Source organism: Conger conger, chromosome 12 (assembly GCF_963514075.1).
Source record: "Conger conger chromosome 12, fConCon1.1, whole genome shotgun sequence".
In the NCBI taxonomy this organism is placed as follows: Eukaryota; Metazoa; Chordata; class Actinopteri; order Anguilliformes; family Congridae; genus Conger; species Conger conger.
This window is the reverse complement of record NC_083771.1, coordinates 25,448,354-25,463,752: the sequence shown is the minus strand read 5'-3', so window position 1 is coordinate 25,463,752 and position 15,399 is coordinate 25,448,354. Positions and strand designations below refer to the sequence as shown.

Here is a 15,399-nt window from a genome sequence, read left to right as displayed (position 1 = left end):
AAGTCAGGCATAGCAGTAGGCAGGGGAATATGGAAACTGAACTGCCGGTTGTTGGAGGACCCGGCAGTAGTGATGGCTTTTAATAAAGCGTATAAAGAGTGGCAAACCCTCCAATGTTTTTATGAGACCCGAGCGAGTGAGTGGGTAAAAAAGAAGTGCAAGGAATTTTTTATCAAACAGGAGAGGGAGAAAAAGGCAAGGGAGAGGAGGGTGTGGGCGGGATTGCAAAAAAGGTTTAACAGATATGGGAATTTAACAAACATGGGGTTTGATTTTCAAGAGGATTATCAAGGTATAAAAAGAGAGATGGAGGTTTTAATGGAAATTAAATGCCAAAGCATAATATTTAGGAGTAAAGAGAAAGAGATTGAAGGAGAAAAATGTACAAGGTACTTAAAAAAAAAAGATTTTATCAAGGGGTATTTTAATGAAGGGTCTGAAGGGAGAGGATGGAGTTTTAAATACCGATACAGATGGCATGCTAAGGGTGGTGGAGGAGTTTTATTGTAACATTTTTGAGGAAGGTAGAAGAGGAAAGGATTGGGGAGGTGCTAAATTTTATAGAGAGGGAGGGAGGGATTGGGGGGGAAGAATTGGTAAACAGCATTAAATCCTTTAAAAAAGGCAAAGCACCTGGTTTGGATGGGCTGCCATCTGGTATTGGTATTGGTATTTATTGGAATCAAACCTTTTAAAGATTTGTAATGAATTTGACAATTGAAAATTTGTATTTAGATAAATGGGTGGTGTATTGAAACTTGTGTTCTTCTGAATATTCAGTTATGCATGTTCCCACTCTGTTCTGAATTTATGAAGGATTCTAACCATTACATCTCAAAGTAATACCTCTGCATTTCTGTCTTAGACGTAGGCTAGTAGGTAAAGAGGCACCTTTGTTTGTAGGCATATATATATACACATATACACCAGAAATAGTTTTAAAAATTTTTGGACATTGCTACAACAAATGCATACATGCTATACAAAGAACGGTCATCACTGGGAAGCAATCACACTTGAAGCTTTTATGGAGGAGCTCACTGCACAGCTGTGTGGTCTCACAGAAGGAACTGAAGGAATCGCAACAGGCCATGTATGATCATGTGCCTGTGCCTGTGCCTCCAGCCACACAGACTCTGGTGGCGTCGTATGGTCGCAAGAGATGCATGCTGTGCAGGATGGACATTGGGAAGAAACAGAACACTACGTGGAAGTGCAAAGAGGGTGATGTCCCCAGGTGTTATCAGGCTCCCAGTTCTCTCCCATTCATTTTCTCACTGAAATTATGTTTTAAAACACAACGAACTAAGGAGCATAACACATCAATGTAATGTGTCCTTAATCAAAATCATATGTTTCAAGCTCTGAAATCCGTTTAGTTAGGTTAGTTATAAATAGAGAAGAGTCAGGTCCAGAATTATTGGCACCCTTGATGAAAATGAGCAAAAAAGACTGTAGAAAGCAAATAATACCATTACTCAGATATATTGTAATTTTCCAACATGTGGACAATATTTAACTTGATTAATAATTGAATGGAATCGACCAAAATTACACATTCAAATTATACATTTATTTCCCCCCCAAAAAAAGTTTCACAATTACTGGCACCCCTGTTTTTAGTACAGGGGTGCCAGTAATTGTGCAGCCTCCCCTGGCAAGGATAACGGCACTGAGCCTATTTCTATAACGTTTAATGAGGTTGGAGAACACATTTGGAGGTATCTTGGACCATTTCTCCATGTAGAACCTTTCAAGATCCTTAATATCCTTAGGTTTGTGCTTATGGACTGCCCTCTTCCGGTCAGACCACATGTTTTCGATAGGGTTTAAGTCCGGAGACTGAGAAGGCCATTGCAAAACACTGATTTTGTTTTCACAGAATCATTTCTGTGTTGATTTTGAAGTATGTTTGGGGTCATTGTCTTGTTGGAAGGTCCACCTACGGCCAAGTCTCAGCTTCCTGGCAGAGGCAACCAGGTTTTTGGCTAAAATGTCCTGGTACTTGGTGGAATTCATTATGCCATTGATCTTAACAAGAGCCCCTGGACCACTGGCAGCAAAACAGCCCCAAAGCATCAATGATCCACCACCATATTTGACGGTAGGTATGAGATGCTTTTCCTTGTATGCATCTCTTTTTTGACGCCAAACATGCAGACGTTGTACATGGCCAAAAATTCAATTTTGGTTTCATCTGACCATAGCACCCCATTCCAGTCATAGTTCCAATGACATTTTGCAAACTCCAGACACTTGAATTTGTTGGTTGCTCTCAGTAAGGGCTTTCTTCGTGCAACCCTTCCAAAGAGCCTGTTGGTATGGAGTTAACGTCTTATGGTTGATTTTGAGACTTTGTGACCCCAAGATGCAACTAAAGTCTGCAGTTCTTGAACTGTGGTCCTTGGGTTTTTTGCCTCCCTCACCATCTTCCTCACTGTGCGTAGGGGCAACATGCACTTGCGTCCTCTTCCTGGCAAGTATGCAACTGTTCCAGATGTTTTAAACTTTTTGATTATTGCCCTAACAGTGGTTAGTGGTATGTAGTGTATTTTCTTGTACCCATTACCTGACTTGTGTAGGTCAACAACCATCTGTCTCTTTTGATTTGACAGATCTTTGACTTTCCCCATGGTGATGGAAAAAAAGGGATTTTACATGTGCGTTACCTCTTTTTTATACCCCAGGGAAGCAGGAAGTGATGGAAGGCCACAATACAGTTCCTTAAGACTGAGATTAACTTAAATAAGTAGAATTGTACTGCAGATTTAACTTTGTTTGGTTTTATTTAAAATAATCTTTAAGAGTGCCAATAATTTTGACACCTACATTTTTCATAAAAAATGTTATTACTCAATAAAAATAAAATAAAAATTATAATAATTGTATTCGGATTAAAAGTATATCATTTTCCCAAATGTTTGGACATACAATATAGCTCATTATCTATGTTGTTTATTTTAAACAGCTTTGTTTGCTCATTTTCATCAAGGGTGCCAATAATTCTGGACCTGACTGTATTTTCAGATACTGTGTTGAAGTACAAGCTGTAACATACTGTAGTTGGATTTATCCTATTTTGTCATCATGCTATAAGATACACACCCTACTTGTAACACTAACCCTAATTCTGTCCCTAAACCTAACACTAACCCTAGTCCAACCATAATTGCAACCCTAACCCTTGTTTTACTGTTCTGAACAGTACATTTTTTACATTTACATTTTTGTCATTTGGCAGACTATTTAAATCCAAAGCGACTTACAAGTGCATAGGTTCTTCCACAAGTTAAAGCATCACATCCATAACTCGTAAAATACACATAAAGTGTTGTTCTAAACAGTACATGTTTTACAGCATGGATAAGTAGTGAACTTTCTTTAACACTATATTTGAACCTAAGCACATGACCTTACTGCAGGGACAGAGTGAGTGTGGGTGTTTAGTCCTGTGCACTTTTACATAGAGAACACGTGTCCCTAATTACCACCCTGCAGAGAAGAGAGAAGAATCATGGGAAGACCAGAGAAAGGGAGCAGAGGGGAGGTTAGCAGCTGAAATTAGCATGAAGCATTTAAGCAAGAGATTCTTACACTGACAGTGAGTCTTACACTGCAGGGAGGTTAGAGAGAGAGAAAGAGAGAGAGAGGGAGGCAGTCTGTTAGAGGAGAATGCAGGCAGAGAGATCAATAGACAGATAGAGGTTGGTTTATAGCAAAAAGACGAGGACACGAGAGGACTGAGGGAAGTACAGATGTCATAACATTTATTCAAGGCATGCTACAATTAAAGGTGGTTAGAAAAGTAAGCAGAGAATCTGGCTATTATTAACAATAATAATAATAATAATAATAATAATAATAATAATAATAATAATAATAATTAAATAGGCAATACAAAACAAAATAAATGGTTTCTACAAAATACAGAAACTCCACTCAACCATGCACTGCAAAATTAGAAAATATGTTTCTTTAATAGTTCATCTTCTATTTGCATTTTATTACAAACTCAACATAAAAAGAAACCTCTTGTTTCTCTCCCCCATCTCCCGCAATGTCACAGAAACTGCTTTACAAATGAAAGCTGGTACTGGGTTATCAAAATACACAAGACAAATTGTGTTTTTCTGTTCATTGGTTCAAATATAAAAACCAGTTATTTTGTTCCCAAAACCCTTTTTGGCCAGGCTTTAAAAAAACAAAACAAGGGGTGGGGTGTGGTCTATATTTACAGCATTTGTTTCCTGTTGGTGGGGAGGGAGCGGGGGGCAAACTGACCAATTAGCTGAGTAGATAAAGACATGCAAATGGAACAGTGTGGAAATGTCTCCTCAGCTAAGACACTACTGCACCACTCCGATCCTCCCTTTGATTCGCGTTAATTTAACTTATTCAGCATCTCCTGTACAGTCGACTGATGGAAGGCAAAAAGCAATGATCACAGTCTCACACCATTAAACATTGGGAAAATCTGAAGGTCTATGCTTGTTCTCTCAACTGAAAAGTGACTTATATTTAATATACAGCTCATTTAAAATGTTACAAACTATTATTCCAATTTGTGAAATGTTCCTTTGGTTTCTGTATATTTCTTTAACATACTTTAAATAAAGCTATTTTTTAAATTATATTATGCGAGTTGATCAGATAAAAAAAAGATACAGCTGCATAATGCTTATTGAAACAATGTGCAGTTATAATGCTCTTTGTGATATTTTCATAAACTCAGGGTAGAGTAGTAATTTAGAGTGGTTCCTTTCTGTTGGGAAACACCATACAGTACGTGCTCAATACACCCCACTGAAGCGCTGCTTACAAAACTAGACATTCTGTGAACAAGGACCTGTTGCAGTCCTGCTTCCTGTGAAGCTGACAGGTTGTTCAAAAGAAAATTAAATTATAATAGAAAAATGTGCGCTATGATCTTTGTTACAGTATTAACAGGGAAATTTATGGCTTTTTTCACTTGTTTTTATGGAGGGAAGCAGACACACAAAGCCTTGGACATAATCAGAAACTGAAATAATGAAGGAAGTCTTTTTGTCTTGAGCAAAACATCCTTCAAGTGACGTGATGTCTTAGACAATGTAACACAACTACTGTGTTCAATGCATTACTGAACCATCCATTTCTACATCTCTGATGACAGTAAGGTGGACATATTTTCTTTACATGATTTATGAAAGGCACATAAACTTTGGTCCTGTGTTTTTTGTGACTTTTCAGCATAACAACTTGAATCATTGAGTGTTGTAGTCTACTGAGCAAGTGAACAGAATGTGTTATATCATGCTGTTAAGTCCATGCATGACAAGAAACAATTGGTGGAGAAAGTTTGAGCCAAGGCAAAACAAAATGAAACAAAAAGTCTTGTATATGAAAGTCCAGAAGAATTTGAAGATATTTCCTAAGTGTACAGCTTCATTGACACAGGTTTGGAGTCTGGCTTTTCTCCTGTTAAAAAGAAATGCTAGAAAAGTGAAAGCAAGTAATAGCAACAGGAGAGCCCGTGTTTAGGTGATTCATCCGTGTGGCCCACCATCCCAGCATCTCCCTTATGTTTCTGCATAAATAACCAGGTGTGGCAGGATTCACCAGAGGAACGGGCTGTAATTGGGGCTGGTCTCTGATTAAACACTGTTAAACTGTTGCATTACCAAATGCAGACTCAAAACTCATGTGGGAAAGCAGAGTGACAGACAACAAACCATAACCAGTTTCATACCCTCTTAAAACTAAACAAAGATGCAAAATAAAATACAAATAAAAAAGGTTCACACTACAGACCAAAAAAACCCTATAATGGATTAGATAGAGTAAATAAGACTACAACCCCAAAAAAAGCACACAGATGGGAAATCTCAAACAGCAAAATAGAAAAACAGGCATACCTGAACATATGTGTGTGCTGTGGGCCTCTTAGGAAGGGGGCACTGCTCATGGGGGCTCTGTCAGAGCCTTATGGGTTTTAGCAGCACATATAGATGAACAGTCCCAGTGCCTTAGGTCAGCAATTACCGTGCATTCCCAGGACATTCTGGTGAAGGATTTCAGCCTGGTGTCTGTGGTAGTGTCAGACAGAGCAAGACCCAGGAAACAAGGCCACTGTACAAGCCCACATCATGTGACACACTGTAGCACTGTGCAGAGGCCTCACACTGTAGGATGAGAGTCCTTTATGTAAAGGATTGTCTCCTGTTCTATTCAACCTGTAGAAATTATGTAAAAACTACATTTCTACTAGAAAACTGAAATATGAGTCTCAAATGGAGTATGTAGTGATTTCATGATTCCAATCAAATTTAGTTTGGATATGTCATAACCAATCATGTTGAACTCCTGCACACTGTATCTTGCATAACAACGTTTAATCGAGTAGAATTAAATATTAAAGGATGTCTTGCAAGTTACAGTGTGAAGGTGTTCAATTTCTTTTTTAATTTTCTTTTTCTCCTAGTACCAGTTACCAATGTCAGGTGGGCACACCTTATTCCCTTTATAACCAATCCTGTTATTACTTGCATTTACATGTTATACGTTCATATTTGTAATCCTTTGATCAAAATAATAAAATAATATTGCTAGTATTGTAAATGCTGATGATCAGAATTACGCCAGCAGGTCCATTAATATGTGCTCCTTACATTTTACATTAGCCTTTACCTTGCACTGTAGCTTGTGAATAAAGCAGTAAAGATTACTTTAGAGATCTTTAATCATTTAGTATTTAGTTTTAGTATTTATTCCAGTTCAACTGTCTCTGATGTAAATATATTTAAAATTTCTGGGCTCAGCAGTTGTACGGAAAAGGATGGATTTTTGGGCAGGGTCAAATGAGGAAGCACTTGCACCAGAATGTGTACTTTTTAATTATTAACTGAATAAAGAACCTGGAAAAAAGAACTACTCTAAGTTACACAGAGGCGGTATTATAACTGCTTATAAAGCAGCATGCGTCTGTTCACACTGAATAGTGGAGAAACTGGACTGGAAAATCTCTTAAAAATCATAAAGTCATACCAATGGAGGAAAAAGGATTGTTTGAAAATCAAAATCACAATAATTCATAATTCTGTGATGATGAAGAATAGCACAGAAATGCAGCACATTCTCTGTCACGTGCTAAAGCCTCCGTTCTTTTTCACGGGATGAAATTGGGCATTTTGTGGTCCTAGGTCAGGCAGTCCTTGCGTTTTCAACATTCATGCCGGCTGAAGACAGAGAGTCCCCGCTGTTAAGGAATCAGTTGTCTGTTTCCCCTCAGGTTTAAAACTAGAGGCCCACAGCACACACTGGACATTTTAGCTTCTACTCATTTCTCTAAACTGTGCATTCAAAGCACCAAATATAAACTTACACTTCCAATTAAGACCATATAGCATCGAGACCCCACAAAAATACACATCTAAAAATAACTTCTACAAGACAAAATAAGATAAAAGAAATCAACCCTCTCACCAACCCCACAAAATAGTACGTAAGATATCTTCGGTAAAATTTCTAAAACCTATTTGATTATGAGCACATAATAAGGCACGTAATAAGAAATTAAGTAAATACACAGTAAATATGATTTTTTTTTCTCTCCGTGATTTTCTTGAATAATTATAGTGGTACAAAAACCCATGAGGTTTCCGGTTTTTTTCTCATCCATAAAAAAGAACAAATTACCAAAAATAAGTAACTTTCTTTTTTTTCTCAAAAAATCTTGACAATCCTTAAGATATATAGACCTGAATAGTTTTGTTTTATTTAAGACTGTAAACTTTCAAAACAAACAAGAAATTATATAGATTTCTTTGAACACGTGTCTGCTGTCGTATCGCTTCAGGTGAAGTTTTAGTTCAGAAGAATCGCTGCCCCTCGCTGTGGTAAAAATCTGTTTTTTCCCCTCAAACTGGGACCAGGTTCAATGCGTGCAGCAACGCCCACCCTGTGTTTTATGCTACGTAGCAACGCCCACCCTGGCCCTCCCTGGAATGTTAAGGCTAAACCTGGCAACCCGGCACAGCCTTCTGCGTGTAAGAGGGAGGCATCGCCCGAACGCTCTTTCAGCTCTGACCCTGTCTGCTCTTTCAGCTCTGACCCGGACCGCTCTTTCAGCTCTGACCCGGACTGCTCTTTCAGCTCTGACCCGGACTGCTCTTTCAGCTCTGACCCGGACTGCTCTTTCAGCTCTGACCCTGACCTCTCTTTCAGCGAGAGCGGTGTAGTCCGTGCTCCCAACTGCCTCCCAAGTTGCGCTCCTCACTGCGCAGGAGGGGCATTACAGACTGTGTTTTTGGTTTGATCAGAGGTGCGCCGTGTCATCGGTGGAGATCCCCCCAACCTGAGTGCGGAGCATGACGAGCAGTGAGGGCCGAGAGGGAGCGGAGGCAAGGCTGAAAGACCAAAAACGAACACCACAAAAACAACAAAGAAGGCATGCAGGAGACTCACTGGGCAAATCAATTAAATGCAGGGTGGGGCTCGGGAAAGACAACGGTCCATCTATAAACCTTTTTTTGGAGGGGGGGGATGAGCGACAAAACACAGTTTTCACATTCATGACTCCACACCGGTTCTATCGGTGAGCTCCAGAGATGGGGGCTTCCAGTCCGTTCACCCCTCATCCTGCAGAACAGCCCAGCGCCTGGGGTACTGCTGGACCTGCAGTCCGCCGCGGCTCTGAAATGCACACGTCCCGTGTGTTTGAGCTGGAGAGGAGGCTTATCTGGGCAGGGCTGCATGTAGCAGATGGGCTTAGCTCAAACCGCCGATTAACAGCAAACCACCAGTCTGCCTGTTTGCACATAATTCACTTTCGTCTGAAGGTCTTCGAACAGTCTTCACAACCCCTTCACAGAATTTTTTTTTTTCTTAAATAAAAATGTGAAAAAGTCAAGGCTGGCTTTGTCTGGTGCAAATGCATTTTGTACAGTAACAAAACCACTGTGCACATTTACATTGAGACCCAAAACCAGGTCATCATCACTCAAACATACTGCTACAGAAAACTAAAAGGAGATAACCCATTGGTGGGGCCGTGGCTACAGGGTTTCCCTTATGCACGGTGTGAATCTCTCTTGCCATGAAGCCCTCCCTGGGCACAGCAGCCTACTCTACCCACAATTCCCTTCTCCGGACCAGTGCGGCACTTGGGAGTCCATAAAAGGGATCTTCCTGAAGGGTCCCCCAGTTCAGTTCAGCTGTAACAAGGCCTTATGACTGCTGGAGTCCCATTTGCAGACACTTCTCAAATGGCTGGCTTTGCAGATGCAGCATTTTTTTACTTCCTGTGAAGCACTTCCAGGCATTAGGAGGATGTGTTGGGCACCTTGCCTGGAGCTCTGCAGGCATTTGCTACTTATCCCGAGCCAGAGCTGGGTTCAGATGCTCGAGCACGAGAAGCTCCGGTGGAGCCCTGGGAGCCCAAACTGTCTCACTGTCAGACGCCCCCCCCTGAGGGGTGGCATCAATGAAGCAAATCACCGAAGTGTACCGACATCCTCCCCAGTGCATCCAGGACTGGTCTTTACAAAACCTCAGTCTCTGTCTGAAGGCATAGAGTAGTTTTTAAAATCAATCTCTTATTCTAACTAACCCAGTTGAGATTATCCATAGTAAAATCATAGTTACGTCTTTGTAGGCGGTGATAGAAAAGGGTAAATTGAGTGGTGGGGATGTGGGGGGGGGGGGCGGGGGGGTTGTGCGTGCAGGGGAACGGGCAGGGGCGGTGGGTGGCTGTTAGATGGTGGATTTGGAGAAAGAGACGCGCAGGTGGTGGTTCTCCCCCAGGTCGTGGTTGTGGAGGTCGATCAGGGCCTGGATGGCCTCCTCCACAGAGCCCAGCTGGATCAGCGCCATCTTGCGATCCTTCCTGCCAAACCAACAAGTCTCTTCACATCAAACTATTTGGAACAGAACAAATTAATTCCAGAGCAGATACTTGTATGAATTTGAATGTATCAACTCCCCAATACGTCCTAAAGATAAAAATAATACAGTTTTAAAATGTTATAAGGATGGGGTCCTATATAAAAGTTCATTTTGATGGTGGAAGGTGCCTGTTCCTCAACAGAACTCAAACAGTACTTTAACAGCTTTACGCATTTGATTTTTATAGTTACACATATCACAAAACCATCAAAAGTGGGTGATTTGGAGAATGATAAGACTGCTAGGCCAAGAAGGTAGCGGTTCACAAAACTCAACAGTTCGGTTTGGTTCACTCTTACACCTCTGATTCAAAAGGAGAACTTTACAGTAAAGATTATAAAGTTGGTCATGAGAACTTATCACAATCATGAGTTACAAAAGTTAACCAAATGACAAACTCATGGTGTCTATGAGCTGGATTATGACTGCGTGTTTAAGCGTCAGGGCCTGACTGCTTTTTCATCAGCAAGGTCAGGTAGCATTTGGCGTGTATGGACATTATTTTGAATTATTTTAGGACAGTAGTTTTATGACAATGTGCCAGGCTGCACTAACTAGTTACATTTACCCGATATATTAAAGCACAATTTCACTGAGTATCAGAAAAACAATCTTGAAAATACCAAACGGGAAATTAGGACAATGAGCTGACGAATGCTGACCAGTTTTAATTGCTCATACACACTTAAATGAAATGTCTCACAGAAAGCAGATGAGAGTCAGAGATTGTTCTTTGATCAGTACATCCACCTAGTGGCTGTAAGAATATGCTACACCTCATCTAGATTTTCACTGGCAAACCCAATGTCAGGGATCAGGGAACTCATGGTCCTCAAGGGAGAACTACTGGTTTCCCACCGTCCTGGGAGTGTGAACACATTCTGGCCAATCAGCAGCACTAATTACCGGCGAGAAAAGACAGCCAGGGGTGGATTTCGATTTGAGGGCCTTGAATTTATATAAGACAAATGCCATTACTACGTAATTATATTTTTGGAGACCAATTAAATCATTGATAACAATTATACAATGTGTAACTGCAACACATTCAACCTCAAGGGGAGATGGATAAAGCTGTAGGAAACTTACTGGAAAAATTTGAAGGCCTTCACTGTGTATCCAGTGGAAGAAAATAAGTCCTTTAGAATGTCATCAGTGATTGAAGGCCTGCACAAATAATGAGATGGTGGAAAGAAACCTTAATTAACTAAAATACTTCAATTAAACAAGACAATTAAAAAAGACTTCAACAATATCTTTCCTCTCTTTGCTTTAAGGAGGTTTAAGGTCTGTTTTTTCCCCAGAAATGAAATTAATCAAGCAAATACTGCAACAGCTAGGTTCTGCAGGCAAAGGGATAATCCCTATATGTACTCAGTAGGGTAGAAGTTACCCTTGGAAAGCTAAACTAGGAACGAGGAAATCACACATTTATACATTACACAGCTATTGAAATAATCCAGCTTCATTATGAGCACAGTAGCAAAGACCTCTCATGGCTCATACAAATACTAACCACTGTTTTGTGATTTTACCCAAATTTCTTTATATTAAAATAGAACACTGAAAGCTTGATTAAAGCCCAAACACTATTGCTCATTAATGTTAGTTTAATTTGAACAGCAATTAATCAAAAAATTTGTGAGCATTTCAATCATTTTGAAATCATATATCCTTGTTCTAAATGGTTATCCTTATCTCATGAAAACTTACCATACATATTCCTAAAGAGGCCTGCCTATTCCGTTCCAACTGGAAATAAGTAATTTTCCAGAAATATTTAGCAATCTGAAGTTGGAATTTCTTTTAATGAAATTCCCTGACTCAAAGAACACTTAAAGGCAGTAAGAAACGTGAGGGAAAGGCCTTAGATGCAACTCCTCAAAGCAATCGCCGCTTGAACTATGTCCTGAGGGAGAGCAGAGGGAGACTGTTTCTGCCATTCAAGAGCAGGAGGAAGAGGAAATGTGGGCGGAGGTTACTTCACAGATACGGCAGGAAAGGGACTGGGGAGAAGAATAACGGATCGATTGGCAAGGCATGCAGCTTTTTGCAATCATCATCCCGATCAGATCCGTTCGGGACGCATTCCCTTGTCTGTAGGATGCCACATCATTCCCGACGGGCAGGAGGAGATGCATTCTGCTGGGATGCGAGGTGGTCCTGAGACGGGGTGCTATATCTGACGGCATGGCAGAGTGCAGCAGACCCTAAGTCTGTGCCTCAAGGGCCCAACTTAGGCCCCCTTCAGAGTTCAAAGCCACCAAAGACAATGGTAGACTGCAGAACTTTTTCCCACCAAATTTGATGATGGCTAATTTGGGGGCTGGTCTGGCCCTATGAATGTAGTTTACCATGCCTGGGAGGAAGGGGGGGTTATGGAGGAGTCAAATGAGACAGAGGCTGGGTTGATGGCATATGCTGAACAGCGTGGATGGGCTGTAAAAACCTGTCCAGTGGAGGCTGGCTGCCAGGGGCATGTGTCACAGTCACTGGCCCGTCTGGAGGACCCAGGATGCAACGGGAGGTGCACAGCACAGTGAGGACATTGTCAGGCTGTGGAGAAAAGAGGCAACTGGCTTTGGAGAGGAACAGCTATGGAGCAGAAAGGGAAGGGGAGCCAGCTGAAGCCTACAGAGCTGGGAGGTCCCTGGGCTGAGTCTTAGACAGCTGTTCAGGTTGTTCACAGCAGCCATTCACGGTGTCAAGCTTCCCAAGGTGAGGTGCGTTTATCAGTGAAAACGGCAGTGAAACCGGGGATAATGGCCAATCCCAAAGCACACAAGGCAGCCAGTCCTTACATGCACAAACCCCACCTATTAATGATTTCAAAACTAAAATGTACAGTGTAAGCTCCAATATTCCAATCATCGGGATCACAACTAAGAGTCAACATATCCACCTGTGACACACTTTCTCTGGTTATCTCCTCTGGTTAAGGTGTGGGAGAGAGAGATAGACAGACAGCTGGATGGATGAAAACTTGTCCCTCAAATACTTTGTTTCACAATAATTTGCACACTGTTGCTTTTGGCAATTGCATTATTGTAAGTTGTACTGCAATTGCATATATTCAGCGCACCTTGCAACCCTTTTACAGAATGGGGCAGACTCTGTAATCTTAGAGGTGCTGAAACCTGCCGTGGGTTCGAACGGTGGAGCACTCACGGGATGTTGGAGAGGTGCAGGGTGGCAGACGGGGGGAAGATGTTCTGGAAGTTCTTGGAGCCGGGCTTCTTGAAGCGGTGCAGGGGGCTGCCGCTGAAGTCCTTGGTGAGGCCCTGGTCCTCCTGGCCCTCCCGGGGCAGCTGCACGGTCTGGTGCTTGGAGACGGTCACTCTGATTACCTTCCCATGAAGCCTCTGCCCGTTCAGGTGGCTCATGGCTGGGCGAGAAAAAAAAACACAACCTCAGATTTGGGGCTGGCTGCTGTGGGGAAAGAAACCTTAAAATTGATACATCCAGTGATGGTATTCTCTCTCTCAAATTGACAAAAATATACCCTTACCCAGTTGTGCCTGTGTTGCATCTGCCATCTGTATTAAGGCATTTTCTTTCTTGTTGAACAGAATTTTTACTCTGTGAACATCCCCGTAGACCCCTGCAGGAAAAGAGAGATGGAGAGAGAAGGTCATGCCAGATAGAAAGTGAGAGACACAGAGAGAATAAAAAATGAAAGAATACAGTAAGAGCTAAATGATCATTTATTTCCTGAGTCCTCCAGGCCTGGTCATGATCTTAATGTGGCTTAATGTGAGTGTGCAGAGGAAACCGCTATCAGCCCCGCACGGGGGCTAACATTAACGCCCTCCGTATCCACAGTCTGCCACAGATCCCAGAGACAATGGCAATATAACAGACTGGTTCTGTATGGGGAGGATATGAACATTTCGACAACCACACATTTTGAATTTGAAGTCTCGAAACTATCTGCACCTTACTTGTTTGTTAACCGTGAATTAAATTATATCGACTCATTTTACAAAAGCTTTTTAATGCTTAAAAAATTAAGAAAATGAAAAAATCTTTGCAAGTCCATCTTACCAAACAGGATGAAGAGGCCGTGAGGTGATATACTCTGTGGGAGGGAATAAATGGGATCTGTTATTCAACAATTTGATCAAATCGAGTGAACAATGAGAGTGGATAATAAGTCATTCATTCTATCCAAATAACTGAACCCCTCATGCTATAGGTTAGGAGGTTAGGAGGTTTAGGGCAGGTTGGGGGCGTGGAGGGGTAAGTTTAGGGGTAAATGTAAATGGTAAATGGATTTGCCTCAGGGTTGAGGTTGGACACCAGGAGCACAGAGTGCACGGTGGTAGGGGCCATGCCGTGGATGGCCATCCTGCCCCCAACAGCCGCTGTGGGGAGTGACAGAGGTCCCAGAGCTCCGGGAAGGGCCTGCATGGAGAGACCTGGGGGACAAGGAAACAATTAGAACAACAGTTACAATTAAAAATGGATCATTAGCATGACCCAATACAAACAGGGCTGTATACACAACTATTTATCACAACAACTGTGCCAATGAAAGTTGCTTGTTGAAAATGTTGTGCTGTTATTGGGCTTGCTTCCAAACATTTCTAAACTCCCTCAGTTCTGTGTTAGCTTGTGTGCCATGTGCCATCTGAAGGTTTGTGTTCTATGTGTCATCTGAAGGCTTGTGTGTTATGAGCTCTCTGAAGGCTTGTATGTGTTATCTGAAGGCTTGTGTGTTATATGCTATCTGCAGACTTGTGTGTTATGAGCTCTCTGAAGGCTTGTATGTGCTACCTGAAGGCTTGAGTGTTATGTGTTATCTGAAGGTTTGTGTGTTTATCTGCTCTATAAAGGCTTGTGTGTTTATGTGCTCTCTAAAGGCTTGTGTGTTCATGTGCTCTCTAAAGGCTTGTGTGATTATGTGCTCTCTGAAGGCTTGTGTGTTATGTGTTATCTGAAGGCTTGTGTGTTTATGTGCTCTCTAAAGGCCAGTGTTCTGTGTTATCTGAAGGCTTGTAAGTGCTCTCTGAAGGCTTGTGTGTCATGTGCTCTCTGAAGGGGAACCCATTTAAAATTAAATGAAGGTTGATACGATTGAGTCCAACCTTTCCATTTTTAATTTGGTTCCGACACAATATTGTCCAACATCTGAAAGTTAACAGAAGAGTGATTGATGTTGTTGTACCCTCGTGCTGGGGCTATCGTCATCCTTATGGATGACATGATAAAAGAATGTTGTTCAGGACCAGAAATGAATCATAATTTAAAGTGTACTTCCACAGGCCACAGGGAAATTAGACTACTAACTTCTGCATAATTAATTCTATTCTATCATAATTTATGAGAAACTGAGCTCACCTTTGTATAGGCCCATTTAACACTCATCAAACAGTTTTACTAGGTATCAGACAGCATTCTCTGAAAATACTTAAATTATTTAAAAAAAGGTCATATATTTTTTAACAGATTCATCCAACTGTGACTTAAAAAGAATGT

General features: G+C 41.4%; 1 protein-coding gene across 2 annotated transcripts in view; it reads right to left on the bottom strand.

Annotated features, from left to right (window-relative positions):
• Window positions 1-3,741: 3,741 nt before the first annotated feature.
• ptbp3 (polypyrimidine tract binding protein 3) overlaps window positions 3,742-15,399 on the bottom strand; it is an 83,319-nt gene continuing 71,661 nt past the window's right edge. The window contains exons 9-14 of one of the 2 annotated variants that reach the window (XM_061262418.1): window positions 14,200-14,339; window positions 13,966-13,999; window positions 13,430-13,522; window positions 13,090-13,306; window positions 11,011-11,088; window positions 3,742-9,862 (exon numbers count right to left, since the gene is read on the bottom strand). In XM_061262418.1, coding sequence (XP_061118402.1) covers window positions 9,730-9,862; window positions 11,011-11,088; window positions 13,090-13,306; window positions 13,430-13,522; window positions 13,966-13,999; window positions 14,200-14,339 — 695 coding nt within the window. In that variant the 3' untranslated portion in view covers window positions 3,742-9,729. The other variant, XM_061262419.1, reaches the window with a different exon arrangement.